General features: G+C 40.7%; 3 protein-coding genes across 3 annotated transcripts; 1 reads left to right on the forward strand and 2 right to left on the reverse strand.

The window, feature by feature from the left end:
- Window positions 1–1024: 1024 nt before the first annotated feature.
- LOC137712635 (MA3 DOMAIN-CONTAINING TRANSLATION REGULATORY FACTOR 1) lies at window positions 1025–4782 on the reverse strand. Its single transcript, XM_068451748.2, has 4 exons — window positions 4434–4782; window positions 3759–3982; window positions 3232–3326; window positions 1025–3123 (listed from the first exon to the last, which is right to left on the reverse strand). The coding sequence occupies exons 2-4, from the start codon at window positions 3976–3978 to the stop codon at window positions 1297–1299; spliced, it is 2142 nt and encodes a 713-aa protein (XP_068307849.2). The 5' UTR covers window positions 3979–3982; window positions 4434–4782; the 3' UTR covers window positions 1025–1296.
- Window positions 4783–6726: 1944 nt separating this feature from the next.
- Window positions 6727–8230, forward strand: LOC137712675 (uncharacterized). Its single transcript, XM_068451802.2, has one exon. The coding sequence runs from the start codon at window positions 6930–6932 to the stop codon at window positions 8076–8078; it is 1149 nt and encodes a 382-aa protein (XP_068307903.2). The 5' UTR covers window positions 6727–6929; the 3' UTR covers window positions 8079–8230.
- LOC137712674 (Peptidase C78, ubiquitin fold modifier-specific peptidase 1/ 2) lies at window positions 8190–12694 on the reverse strand. Its single transcript, XM_068451801.2, has 13 exons — window positions 12409–12694; window positions 11941–12300; window positions 11128–11396; window positions 10906–10993; window positions 10615–10790; window positions 10202–10292; window positions 9753–9878; window positions 9553–9600; window positions 9387–9463; window positions 9119–9207; window positions 8902–9013; window positions 8717–8819; window positions 8190–8598 (listed from the first exon to the last, which is right to left on the reverse strand). The coding sequence occupies exons 1-13, from the start codon at window positions 12587–12589 to the stop codon at window positions 8369–8371; spliced, it is 1950 nt and encodes a 649-aa protein (XP_068307902.2). The 5' UTR covers window positions 12590–12694; the 3' UTR covers window positions 8190–8368.
- Window positions 12695–13431: the final 737 nt, after the last annotated feature.

A 13431-nucleotide genomic window follows, 5' to 3' on the forward strand; every position in this document is an offset into this window, starting at 1 on the left:
TATGATCTTTTTTTCAACTCCGTTAGAATTTTCGTTAAAATGAGTTAGGTGCTAGGCACGTGTAGCTCAATCAAGGGGTAAATAAGGAAAATAAATGAGAATATTATAGCAATGATCCCTCAACTTTAACCCGATTATAGCAGTGGTTCTTCCAACATGACTCATTTTGATGGAAGTTCTGACTGAGTCGGCGAAAAGGACCATATTTGCACGTTTTCATGAGTTAAGGGACCAACAATTACATATTTTTAGTTGAGGAACCATTACTCCAATTGGATTAAAGTTGGGTGACCATTGCCCCAATTGGGTTAAGGTATATTAATGAATTTAATAATAATTTCAAATAAATCTTTGCCCTTAACGGTAATGTATAATAGAGTAGAAAAGACTATTCAGAATTTCACATTGAAATTTTCAAGTGTAGAAATACAAAACATGAGTTCAAATAAAATTTCCATTATCAACTACTTGCGCTTTGTTTTTAAATATGAAAATGTCAATAATTCTACAATTCATAAATCGTATTTTAGTTAACTTTCAAATCAAACGGGATTGTTTATTTTTAGCAAAAATCAACTCAATTAAAAGCCATAGGAAGAATCTTAATTACATTTTCATGGAAACATTTTTGTTCACCATCAGAAACTATAATGTGTTCACCATATATCTAATCCTATGTCACGTGCCTTTTCACCTAACCTTAATTAACTTTTTTCAAATTTGAAAAAGTAAGATTTAATGTGAAACTTAGCTAGAGTTAAGTCAATTGACACGTATGTGCATGGTGAGCACTGAGCATACCGCAAAATTGACCAGAAGAAGGCATGGAAGAAGTTGAACGGGTGGAAGAACCACATTGTCATGCATTATTTTCAGTATAAGTAAATTTCTCTCGCAGCGCACTTTTATCAATCACAAGGTTCACCACTAGATTCTCCACTCTTTGGGAGGAGGCCGCGAGGTTGTTTTCGAGGTGGTTTTTGGCCACCCAAATGCCCCAAAGAAAGGAGACATAAGACATCCATAAAACGAAAGAAGCAGCTTTATACATCGCGGTGGGATCGCTATAATCTAACCGATTAGATGACCACTAGCAACACACAAAAAAAAAAACATCTCAGAACAAATCTAAATATCATCCCAATACCCACATCCGCCTTTTAGAAAGTTACAGAAAAAACACGAATTTAAACAGTACACAGAGAGAGAGAGAGAGAGAGAGAGAGAGAGAGAGAGAGAGAGCTCATGGCCAACAACGTTACATGAGAGAGAGGCAATCGAAAAATGTGTTCCTTCTCAAGAAGCTGCAGAGCCTGGGTCGGATTTCTGCGAGCCATCTGCAGCAGGTGATCCAAAGGAAGGCAGGAGCCACCCCTTGTCCTGTGCCTGCTCCACGTAGAAGCTGAACTTCTCCCTTGCGTTTGGAATGTCGAGAGCAAGGTCATCTAGCCCGTCCTTGATTCGGGTGAAGCCTTTCGTCATCTGGTTGATTGTGATCAGTCCTTCACTGAAGCACTCCTGAAGCAGGTCTAGCATCCTGTCGTTTTTCTTTTCCATGGCCATGACCAGTGCCTTCTTCACCACCTCGTGGTTAAAGAACGGCATTCCAAGATCCCGGATGCACTGGCAGGCCTCGTTCACAACACCCCCGCTTTCATACTCCTCCAACAGCTTTGCTATCTTGTCCTTTGCATCCTCCACAGCCCAGCCAGTCCCGCCTCCCCAACATCTCAGGAGTCTCTCGCCAGCATGGCGAGCAGAAATCAGTGATTGGGCCGATCGAACAGTCTCACTTCCACTGCTATTTGGTGGCAACTTGCTGCCAATTTCGTCCAAATTTAGAGGAACCAAGACATCATCGATCACAGCCCTAGCCAGGAAGAGAGCAAGCTCATTTGAAGCATCCAAAATGTCCAATTCTGTATCCTCGGCAGATTCCAGAAGCAAAACAAAACCATTAACTATGTCATCGGTTGAAAAGATCTCAATGTGAAGGGCAGAAAGCAGAACAGATGCCATTTCCTTTTCACGGTTCTTGCGATCCATCGCAAGGGTGATCAGCTTCTTCAAGAAGAGTGGATTATATTGAGGTACCCCAAGATCTTCAAGGCTCCGGATCAGTTCTGGGATATCATCTGAGAGAAAATATTCATGAATTATGGCCACAATCTCTTTCTTGTACCGCCTCACTTTTTCATCTTCAACTCGTGCATCGCCATCTTCATCCAAGGACTTCAAAAAGGAAGCATCAAGCCAACCTTCATCTGTCGCCTTGAGGACCAGGGACTGGAACAAGCTAACTGCTGATGGAATGTCAAGAGCAAGGTCGTCAAGGCTCTCTACCAATCGAGAAAAGCCCTTTACCATTTGACTAAAACTAATCAAGCCTTCTTCAGCTGCTTCCTTTAACAGCTTAATTATTAGCGGTTCTGCAGTTTGAATCTCCATGGCAAGAACCAAAGCCCTCTTCACAACCTCATGATGAAAGAATGGAACACCCAACTCCCTTATGCACCTACAAGCCTCAGAAGTGTCTCCACTTTCCACGTATTCCCTCAATAGACCAGCAATTTTTTTCTTCACCTCTTCAACAGTAATGTGGGTGCTACCGCCCCACCTCCTTTCCACAAGTTCGGCATGGTGCGGAGCTGAAAGATAGCTCTTCTCAGCAGTCTGGATTACCTGAACGCCCTTTGAAGATTCTGGGAGTGCTTTCTTTGCCCTGGTGCAGAAGGCAGGAGGAAGGATGTCATCAACCACTGCACGGGCAAGGAACAAAGCGAGGATGTCGACTGCATCCAATATGTCCACTGCAAGGTCATCAGCAGATTCAAGAAGGATGAAAAATCCATCTTTAATCTGGGGAGGGCTAATGACATCAGCATACAAAGATGAAAGCAAAACCGAAGCCATTTCCTTCTCCTTATCATGCCTATCCAAGGCAATGGAAATAAGTCGCTTAATGAAGTAAGAATGATATTGACTTGAGCCTAGTTCTTTGAGGTCAGATGCTGCCACTGCCACATCACCAGTGCTGAAATATTCCTCAATTATGGAAACGACAGCTTTCTTGTATTCATCCAAGGGATCTGTAACAGTTGACTCAACAAGTCGATATGGTTCCTGGTGAGACCAGAGTATTTAAATTAGAAATTTTTAATTCACCTAATCAGAGTACACAAAATAATACATGTAGGGAATATATTGAAACTAAACTTGAAAACGTATTACCTCGCCACTGTCGTAGTTAGGGTCATTACGATCAAGAGTGGGTACACCGTCAGTGTCAAGCAGTTTTCCCCACGTGCCCTTTCCACCGCCTCCCTCTGTTACCATCAGACATAGACGAGAAATCAAGTCAACTAATAAAAATACCATAGAGAGCTAATTTTAACAACCATTGACAATATCGTCAATTCAGCACAACCGAACAACATCAAATAAAAAATTAAAAGTGGTAGAGCTAGATAGAAACTTTACGATTGACCCAAAGATGAACTAATGTACAACATCAAGTCTTCGACCATGTAAAACTAAAGTGCAATCATTTGCCTAAAAAAAAGTTAAAAACTCAATTGATACATGCACCAAAATTGTTCAAGAGCATCATGGGGACAATAATTTAACAAGGACAATTACTTAATTAAACCGTAAACACCATTCCTTACAAATCAATGTATCCAATCCCACTCTCTTCAAAACTTCATAAGCTAACATAAAATCAAGGTGAATCGCAAAAGTGCCGAATGGGGACTTACCCTTCTTTACTCGCACAAATTTTCCTGAGTGTGACCGACGTACATGCCTCACGGCTATCCCAGCTGTTGGTGCCTTCCCACCGGCGGGGGCTTTTACATGGTGTTCAGATAGAAAAGATGTAGGAGATTTCGGCGATGACGACAAAACCTCCACATTCTGGCTAGCAATTTTTAACTTCTCCCTCTGCTCATTCGTCAGGAATCCCTCACTCGAGGCCATTTACCTGAAATAAAATCCCTATATCAATACTAATATCGAGTAATAATATACAGTTATTCGATCCTAAATATTACTTTCCAATTAATGACGAAAAAAAAAATCCCTAATTTAAACTTTTACCTAAGCAAATATGTTACAAACTAATAAACCTATGCAATATTAAACTAATCAAATATTAAAACGGATTAAGTGACCATTATCTACACATCAAGATTACAGCTAAAAACTGTTTGGCTACCAAGAAACTGAAGGAAAGTGAAGAAATACACAAAGCAAAATGCAGCACCAGACACAGTAAAGCACCAATTTCATTTTCCCGAGTCCCAAACAATGAGCAAACCAAACATCACATGCATAATTTTCTCTCTTTCCCCCGTATTTTCTCAGCATCCAAACACCACCGACGTACATAGCAAGAAATAATCCATTCGCGCGAACAAAAGTTTCAAAATTACCTCTGTATACGAAGTCGGAAGAGCGGCGAATCCGTTTCTTCTGTGCTTGGCCCGGATCTCGAGCCAAGAACAGGAGAAGCAATCGGATATCCAAATCTCGGAGCTCCGGAGTCCCACTGGATGCGCCGAAACTGCAGAAGAAGTGCGAGTCCAGGAACGACCGACGACGATCTGATGGATCGGCGGGTCCGGGCTAATCAGAAACCAGCGGAGTTCGATCCGAATCAGCGAGTGAAGTCTCAATCAGTTGGCGATTTGTAGAGAGAGAAAGTGAGGAGAGAGAGAGAGAGAGAGAGAGAGAGAGAGAGAGAGAGAGAAAGTGGATGAGAACGGAAGTGTAGGGAAGCGGAGGCTTTTATAGGGAGGCTACGGTTACATGTACACGTCATCACCGTGGGGAGAGCGATAGGGCCGTCCACGTGGCCTACGCGCTAAAGCCAGCATGGACTGTTTTGCTCCCGTCTTTTGCTTCCACCCGGCCCCGGTCTAACCGGGTAGGGTTTCAGTTATTGAAATACGAATCTGCCCTTTTTTGTCGTTTTGTTCTATTCACGTTTATCCTTGTTTCCAAGAAATTTATCTCTTGACGTTAAATTTTGTTGGGTGTTATAGTAACTCTACACAAGCAATATCATTTCGTGAACAAACTTGATGAACAAGTTAGGTAAGATAAACAAGTTTAGTAAGCAAATTTTGGTGACACTTCACACACTTCGCATCAACTGAGCACTTCACATCGCGTTGGCTGTCGTCACTTTGCTGGAGGTAAGCATGATATTGAAAGCAATTTCTTGTATTTGGTGAAAGCTATCACTAGTTTGTAGGACATTTTTGCCTTGTGTCTTTAGATTGACTGACTCTTGGGTTATTTTGATGCAGCTTGTCATGGTTCGAGGGTCATCATTTAGTCCGCGGCCCATGGGCAGGCTAAAGTGGATTAGCCCGGCTGTAGTTTGGGGCCGGTCAGCCCGGTTCGGTGAAGTTTCAAACTCTGGTTAATCTTGCATATAAAAATCTAATAAATCTTTACTGTAGTTAAATAAATATAATGAAAAATCGACTGTTAATTTGCACATAGGAGTGGAGAGAGTTGGTCATATTCTACTGTGGCACTATCGGCCGGGAAATGAGGTCCCTACAGTGCGTTTTGTGTTTGGGTCAATTGCAGAAGGAGATGAGATGCTGATATTTAGGGCTGGTTTGGTATTGCTGTGCTTTGAAAAAAAGCTGCTTCTGCTGTGCTGTGAGAATAAGCAGCTGTGAAATAAAGCAGCAGAGTGTTTGGTAAACTTTTTTGTAAAAGTGCTTTTGAAAAGAAAAAAAGCAGTATTAGAGTGTTTGGTAAACTTTTATGTAAAACAGATGTGAAAAAAAGCCAGTTTTTCAAAGCTAGGTTTTGTAGCTTCTTGTTTTTGGCTTTTTTCATCCAAAACTGTGAAAAAAAGCTAAAGCTGAGTGTTTACCAAACACAAAAACAGCTCCCAGCTTTTTTTGATAGCAGCTTTTTTCAGAATCACCTCAGTACCAAACCAGGTCTTAGGCTCACAAGTTAAAATCCCATTTTGGATAACGTGTTTTGGGCACCCATCCACACCATTTTTACCCAAAATTTTCAATATTGGCACCCGAAAAAGTCCTCGCACAGGATGGAGAATCAATAGAATATACCTCTTCCCCTATTGTCGACTCGGAACAGTGCTAAATCATTTTTGAGAAAATTTGAAATAGGTCCAATTTTAGAGATTACCTTTTGAAATAGGTCTAATTTTTAGTGACTTTTGACTTTTAAAATAGGTCTAATTTTTAGTTACTTTGACTCATTTCAAAAAACCTCATCATTTTTCATTTTCTTATTAAAAAATACAAAATCAATTTTAAAAAATAAAAAAAAATCTGAAAGAGAGAATTCTTGAGACCCGCAGCCAGCAACCCTCGTCTCTTCCGGCGTATCTCATTCCATCACCGACCATTCTTATCAACGGAAACCTCGACATTACCGTCGTCCTTAAATGATTTTTTTTTCTTTTATGTTATTTACAACTGAATAATTTGAAAAATTAATTGTTAATCTTGCGTATAAGAATCTAATAAATTTTTATGGTAGTTAAATCTTGTATAAAACCCGATCACTGAGTAGTAGATACTGTAGCCGTCTCTAAAAATTTATTTTATTTTCAAAATTAAATAAACTAAAATAGCAAAATCATTTTTTATTTATTTTCAGAAGTATTATTAGCACTTTAAAAATCTTGTAGAATAAAATTTTTGAAGTTACAATAATAATCCCTTTTTTTTTTTTTTTTAATAGATGGATTGTGTCCAAATTATCTTGTAGCCCAAAAATTATGTGAAAAAATCCCCTCACAAAAACCCCTACCCGACCACCGCCTCCATTTTCCACAGCTTTTCTCAGCGCCAAAAACGTCGGCCGGCAATTACAGTATTACACTATCACAAAAACCTCCCTCTTGATTCGATTTGCTTCCAATCTCTTCAATGGAACCCAATCTTCCATCGCGATCCAATCGCAAGCGCCCCGTCCCCGAAATCTCCGACTCCGATTCCGATTCTGACAGACCCACGGCGGAAAGGAGGGTCAAGTTTCCCAAGGGGAAGAAGGCGAGACGGGAAGACGAACCCGTGAAGATACCCCGAGCCGACGAGGACGACGACGAGATCGGGGTTGAGTTTCCGGACCCCCGTTTCGCCGCCAAAGAACGCGAGAAACGACGCCGGTTCGGTGACGACGGGATCGGCGGCGACGATGTCTCCGCCGCCGAAGTCGCGTACGGCGAGGAATTGGATTACGACAATTTCGTGGAGGACGGGATTCAGATGGAGCCTTTCAACTTGGAGAAGGAGAGGAAAGAGGGGTATTTCGATGCCGAGGGGAATTTCGTCGAGTATGCTGAGGGAAATCGAGTGAAGGATGCTTGGCTCGATAGCGTTGAAGCTGGAGTTACGCAGTTACATGTTCCGAAACCGAAAGTCGAAGATGATACGGAGGATTTGCCACCGGAAGATGAAGATATTGGGAAGATTAAGAGGCGCATTGCCGATGTGCTCGGGGAAGGCGAAACGGTGTTGCAGGCTCTGAGGAGGTTGAAGGGGGACAAGAAGGTGAAGATGTCGCCGGAGACGAAGAGGATTTTCGATCAGCTGACTGAGGATGCTGTTACACTGATGGACAAGCATGGGGAGTATGATGTGAATCATGAGAAGAAAGAGATTTTCGAGCGGGAGGCTCAGGGGTATGAGACTTTAGCTAGGGCAAGACTCGAAGGCATCCCGGCCGCGCCAGTTGCTAATGATAACAATGGTGGTGAAACAGCTGGAGATGGATATGATATGTTTGGTGAAGATGATGATGAAGATGCCAATGCTGCTGCTAGACCGTCGGATTCTAACGGAGGAGGAGTTGGTTCATCCGAAGGGCAGAATGATTATGTATTTGATGAGACTTCGGGTTACTATTATAGCAGCAGTTTGGGGTACTATTATGATCCGTCTACAGGGCTCTATTGCTCCGCTGCATCTGGGGTTTGGTACTCATACAATGAGGAGACCGGAGCGTATGACGAAGTTTCTCACCATGATCAGGCTGCTTCTGCTGCGGCTGCCACCGCTGCGGCTGCAAAGTTGTAATATCTGCACTTGTTGATGGGTTAGAATTTCGATTTCATATCAATGTCGCTTTTTTGGTATTTTTCTTGCAGAACACGAAAGATATTAGACATGATTAGCATAATTTCAAAGTTAGTGCAAAAACATAATCGCCTCCCTTTATTACTCATTAACATCTGAAACTTCAGGCCAAATTTAGAAGAGTTAAAGAATTCTAAAATTATATCGGCCGATTGAAATGCACTGTTGCTGCTGAATTTAATGCTACATTTCATAACAGGGTGTATAGATTTGATGATGATAGTGATAGATCAAACCATGTTAGGCCTCTGTGGAAGCAAAAGATTATAGAACTTATCGTGCAGAAAGAAACTCTTTCCCTTGCTATCGACAGCCTTTTTCCACCCGCACCATCCGCCACTCACAATTTTCTTGTGTTCGTCACTGCCTGTGTAGTGGGGATCGAGTATTAGAAACGCGCAATCTCCGCTTGCTTCATTGTAATCAACTCCCAAGAGGGTATATGCAAGAACTCCACCACCTACGTTCATATATCAAATCATGAGAGAGTTTTTCAATGTGTTTCTTGACCTACTTCTGCAAAATTTCCATGCCATCTTTAATCCAGAGAAAAACCAAATTTACGGGAGGGAACTAACCGATCATAATAGGCGTTCCTTGAGTCTCAAAGTGCAAGGCCAGCTCTCGACATTTTTCGGGAAGCTCAGCTCCAGATCTGACATTCATGACTTTGCAACTAACCTGTTCAGTACAGAAACCAAACCCTGTTAAACTCGTGTGCATTACATTCGAGAAATCCGTAAACCACATTGATGATACTTACACCCAAAAGCTTGTCCAGAACAAAGCTCAACTCGATGGCACCAATCCATTCCCGCGACCCAATGAAAGAGGGATCTTTATCACCAATCTCTACAAGTGACTGCTGTATTTCCCTAATATCACTTGTCTTGTCAGATGAAATTATACGATGCTGATAAGTAGCGTCAGCGAAACAAGTAATCGATACCAAGCAAATCCTATACAGGTAAATTTATTACCTATGCGATGGAACTTCTACGGATGTATAGTGTTGGAGTCGGAACCATGAAATAATCGTCTGTAGAGACCGATAAGCACAACCCCAACCCTAGCAAGATAACAAAACAACACTTAAGAAAACTGAAATCAGAGGGCCTAGATGGGCACTCCTGCAAAAAATTATTAGACAGCTTTAATCCGATCATTATGAAATTCAACCTAACCGCAGCTTAACATGTATACTCGACAAGATATTACAAATACGAGGTATAGGATATCGCTCATTACCGAATCGTTGAAGGCATCTTGTAGATAATGATGGTATTCATAAGAGCCTTGCAACAAAGACACACTGCCCCCAGAAACTGCATAAAGACGTAATAGTATCAAACAAAATTCCACTGATCAGAGGCAGGGAAAGGATATAAACAAAGAAACAAGAGCAGCCACCAACCCCCGCTGCTTGGAATCCCGATATGTACATCTTTAAGCAAAGTAGAACCTGATACAACCATAGAAATGAATCAAACGAGTTAATATCGACAAAAAAAACCAAAGAATAAGAAAACGTTTCTTTTTGGAGATGAAACATGGGGGAATAAGAGCCTTGCAACTGACAAATGGGTTTGCATATTCAATGGAAAATGAGGTTACCTTTCCGTGTTGCGTCACTCCTTACACCATCCCTCAATGTAGAGAAATCCAGAGCGTTGGCAATTCTTAGAAGAGGACGATCAAAAGGTAAACCCAGTCTTAGGTGTAAAGATTTTCTAACTTCAACTGCAGAAAGCAAAGATGAGATTAAGATAACTAATTCTAAGATCCAATTACAAAAGAAACTTGTACAAAGCTTCCTCTCCAAAAATCTCTGCATCTAATAAATAATACAACCTTTTCCACATTCACAAGCACTGAAGCAAAAACAACTTTTTAATTATGGAAGAAATGTAAGTATTTATTTTGATCATAAAAAAGAACAATCTCTAAACTTCCAGTCAGGAGCCACTTAAAACTAATCCACACCTTTTGTTTTGGAACTAGTACTCTTTCAATAAATCGATTGTGCCCTGAAAGTAGAAAAATTAATCGTTGCCACTGCCTACCTTGCTTCATTTCTGTCTCCCCGTAGTTGAGTTCATAGATAACAGTGATTGGATGCAGAACACCGGGAGGACTGAAGTGATACGGATGTAGCTGAAAATGCAATAAACCAATAGTTACTTGAAATTAGGTCTGGTTGTGCCGATAATCATTAATCACTGTATTAGACTTTTATTCAACATTTGTGTGAATTGGCATTGGATACTACGGAATGCCCGGATAGAGCTTAAGGTTTTCAAGTGTGGGCACCTAAGCGCTAGCTAGTCCAGAATTATAGGCACATGGAAAGAAAGTGTGGAAAAGAAAGTACTCTCTTATATTATAAATAATCTCATGTTTCTGAATTTTAGGTATTCAGATGGGTAGTAATAGCAAGAGATCGATATGATATTACAAAAGAAATGGTTTGCCTTACCTGAGGATGTTGGGCTAAGAGGTTGGGTAGGACTGTATTTTTCACTAAATTAAACTGATCAATCAACCCCGGGATCATTAACTTCGAAACTGCATGCCTCAGCGGGAGATCCTTGACCGCATAGCAAAGCACTTCTAGCTTAAAATCTACCACCAAAATTCTGGCTTCTTCCAAAGCTGAAACCACAATTTAAAATCCATTAAACTGAGTAGAAATATAATCTCCACTAGAAAACTTCATATTCGAAAATGTATAATATGTACCTCGTATGATTAAGAGTGAAAGCAATACCTGGAAAATATTGAGCAACGGGGGCTGTCGATTTTTCAGACTTATCTGAACTATTCAGCAGAACACTTACTTGGATTCTATCTGCATGCTAAGCAGGAAAGCTATTCAAAATTTGAACTCCAATACTTACTGTTATTGCTGAAAGAAGGATTAACTAAAACTACAGAAGATAAAATATTTCCAAGATCTCAATAAGCAATGAATCTCTTTCATTTTTCTTACCTCAGCAGAATATACCAGTGCACCTTTTTTACTATCCAAACAGAAGTGGGAACATGACAAAAGATCAGCATCGGACTCTTGAGCACTTTCTCCAAAAATTTTGACATTTGAGAGATCTGTGTCAAAATCCAAATCTACACCGCGGAGGATGACAGGTTGAGGTACTTCAGCAGATGTTTTGCTTAATGCTTCTACCATGTACGCAGCCTTTGGATCTTTGAATTTTGCAATAACTGCTTCAGTTGCACGTCGAAACATCTTTTCTGAATCTAATTCAATAGTACACGAAAATAAACATTAAATCAATTTCCGATGAACCACATGGATCTCTTCATCTAACAGAGTAAATAGTAGCTAAATTTCATCAAAACACAAGTATGAACTTCAAAATGAATGAAAAGGTCCAAAGCAAAAACGGAAAAGCGAATATGACCATTACAGCTCATATTTCCGTTGACTGACACTCGACAAAGCCTTCATTATTAAAGGTCAACTATGGAATCATCAAGGCCAGAAAATCTACCGCTCTACTACAAACTGGTGTTCAACCACTCCGAAAAAGCCATTGAAAATCTAAATTTCTAGATTCGGATAAAAGATGCTACAGAAACCACGTTATGCACTCATTTTAGTAAGTAAAAGCTCCTACATTGTACTTCCTACTTCTGCTCTGAATCGTCTGTCCCTCGTTCATCCACAAGCAACCCAAATCACACTAGCAAATATAACAAACTGCAAAGCATGAACCAGCACCAATGCTCAATCAGATAGTTTACACAAAACTACAAAAATGCACCACCGAAAAAACCTTACCATTTGGCCTGTTTACCGGATAGTAGATTGGGAGCTTAAATGGAAGCTCACACCGGAGCAGACAACCCCTCTCCCAAACATACTTTTCAGGATGATCTTCATACAATACATTCACAGCTTCAAAGCTGGTCAAGCTCACGGATTTCGACACGAAAAACTGAATGTCGCCGCCACTAAAATCCGCAACAGCTCCAATTACTTGTTGACTGTCCACTTTTCCTCCTTCTCCGGAGAGAAGCTTTCGCAACCTTCGAGCCGCCGCAATTGCCTCGCCGGCGGCGCTCTTTCCATCACCGGAATTCGCAACGATTAGTGCTCCGATCACCTCAAATCCTTTCAACAGTAACGTCCGAAGCTCTTCTGCTCAGGTTACGGAAACCAATCAAACTCTGAACTGAAATTGCTCGGAAACACTATATTCATAGAACTTATTTAATTTTCCCGGGAAACAAACAGAATTCAGGGTACCTGATTCTCTGCGGTAGTCTGGAGAGGAGGAATCGGTGTGGATGCATCTGACGGTGGAGACGACTGTGAGTGGCGGGAAAAATGGGGATCCGATCAGCCATTGGAGGCCCGCTTCGTTCTTGCAGAGGACAAGCTTAGGGCATAGAACTCGAACACTTGTACTCTCGTTTACGTTCTCCATTCACTCTGACTGCGAGCCTTGCCCAAACCAGAGCTGCTCTCGTCTTCCCGATTTCACTGCCTTCAGCCGTCTCGGAGAAGCCGAAACTTGGATAACTGAAAATTGGAGGGGGTTTATGGGCCGTTTGGGTCCAATACTTGCTTAATCGTGGTACTTTGGCCCATTGGACTTGATGATTGGATCCACGGGATTGTTTGAAATTTTTATTTGACATTTTAAGCCAAAATGGTTCATGAGATTTGCCTAACTCGTCACTTTGGTCTCTAAGATTTGAAATCAATAGAAGTGGTCTCTGAGATTGTCCACCATCAATCATTTTGGTCCTTAGGTGAAAAGTTATGTTAAATAAGGATCAAAATGACAAAAATACCCTTAATATAATAAACAATAGGCCAAAATAATTTGATAAAAATTAAGGGTATTTTTATCATTTTATCCTTATTTTATGGAGATTTTATATGGAATGACCAAAATGATTGATTATGGACAAACTCAGGGACCAACTCTATCGATTTCAAATCTCAAGGACCAAAGTGAAGAGTTATGCAAATCTTAAAGACCATTTTGGCTAAAAAACCTTTTGATTTTTAGGACTAAAACCGTTTTTTGATAACTAGATCAAAGGAGAATCGAGGGATAAACAAAACATGTACGTGGAATTTTTTTCTCCTGTTATATTTTTGTTTTATTTTTTGGAACTTTTTACGTCCAATTGCTCAAGCGGGTGAATCACTTAAGCAAATCTAGATTATTGATGCATTGCAAGACCCACATGCATTAACAATCAAGAATCAATAAACCAAGTGTTATATCCTATATGACCCAAATTTGTGAGTACCTGA

Source organism: Pyrus communis, chromosome 14 (genome assembly GCF_041283825.1).
Source record: "Pyrus communis isolate YQ-2024b chromosome 14, ASM4128382v1, whole genome shotgun sequence".
Taxonomy (NCBI): domain Eukaryota; kingdom Viridiplantae; phylum Streptophyta; class Magnoliopsida; order Rosales; family Rosaceae; genus Pyrus; species Pyrus communis.

What these genes read in the sequence shown, in the direction of transcription:
- LOC137712674 (XM_068451801.2), bottom strand. Translation starts at nt 12,589, where the DNA reads ATGGAGAACGTAAACGAGAGTACAAGTGTTCGAGTTCTATGCCCTAAG. An exon ending in TCTTAGCCCAACATCCTCAG is followed by an intron (nt 10,293 to 10,614) that starts GTAAGGCAAACC and finishes TTGCATTTTCAG; the next exon opens with CTACATCCGTATCACTTCAG. An exon ending in AAGATGCCTTCAACGATTCG is followed by an intron (nt 9,208 to 9,386) that starts GTAATGAGCGAT and finishes TTATCTTGCTAG; the next exon opens with GGTTGGGGTTGTGCTTATCG.
- LOC137712675 (XM_068451802.2), top strand. Translation starts at nt 6,930, where the DNA reads ATGGAACCCAATCTTCCATCGCGATCCAATCGCAAGCGCCCCGTCCCC.
- LOC137712635 (XM_068451748.2), bottom strand. Translation starts at nt 3,978, where the DNA reads ATGGCCTCGAGTGAGGGATTCCTGACGAATGAGCAGAGGGAGAAGTTA. An exon ending in ATTTGTGCGAGTAAAGAAGG is followed by an intron (nt 3,327 to 3,758) that starts GTAAGTCCCCAT and finishes TGATGGTAACAG; the next exon opens with AGGGAGGCGGTGGAAAGGGC. An exon ending in CTAACTACGACAGTGGCGAG is followed by an intron (nt 3,124 to 3,231) that starts GTAATACGTTTT and finishes TGGTCTCACCAG; the next exon opens with GAACCATATCGACTTGTTGA.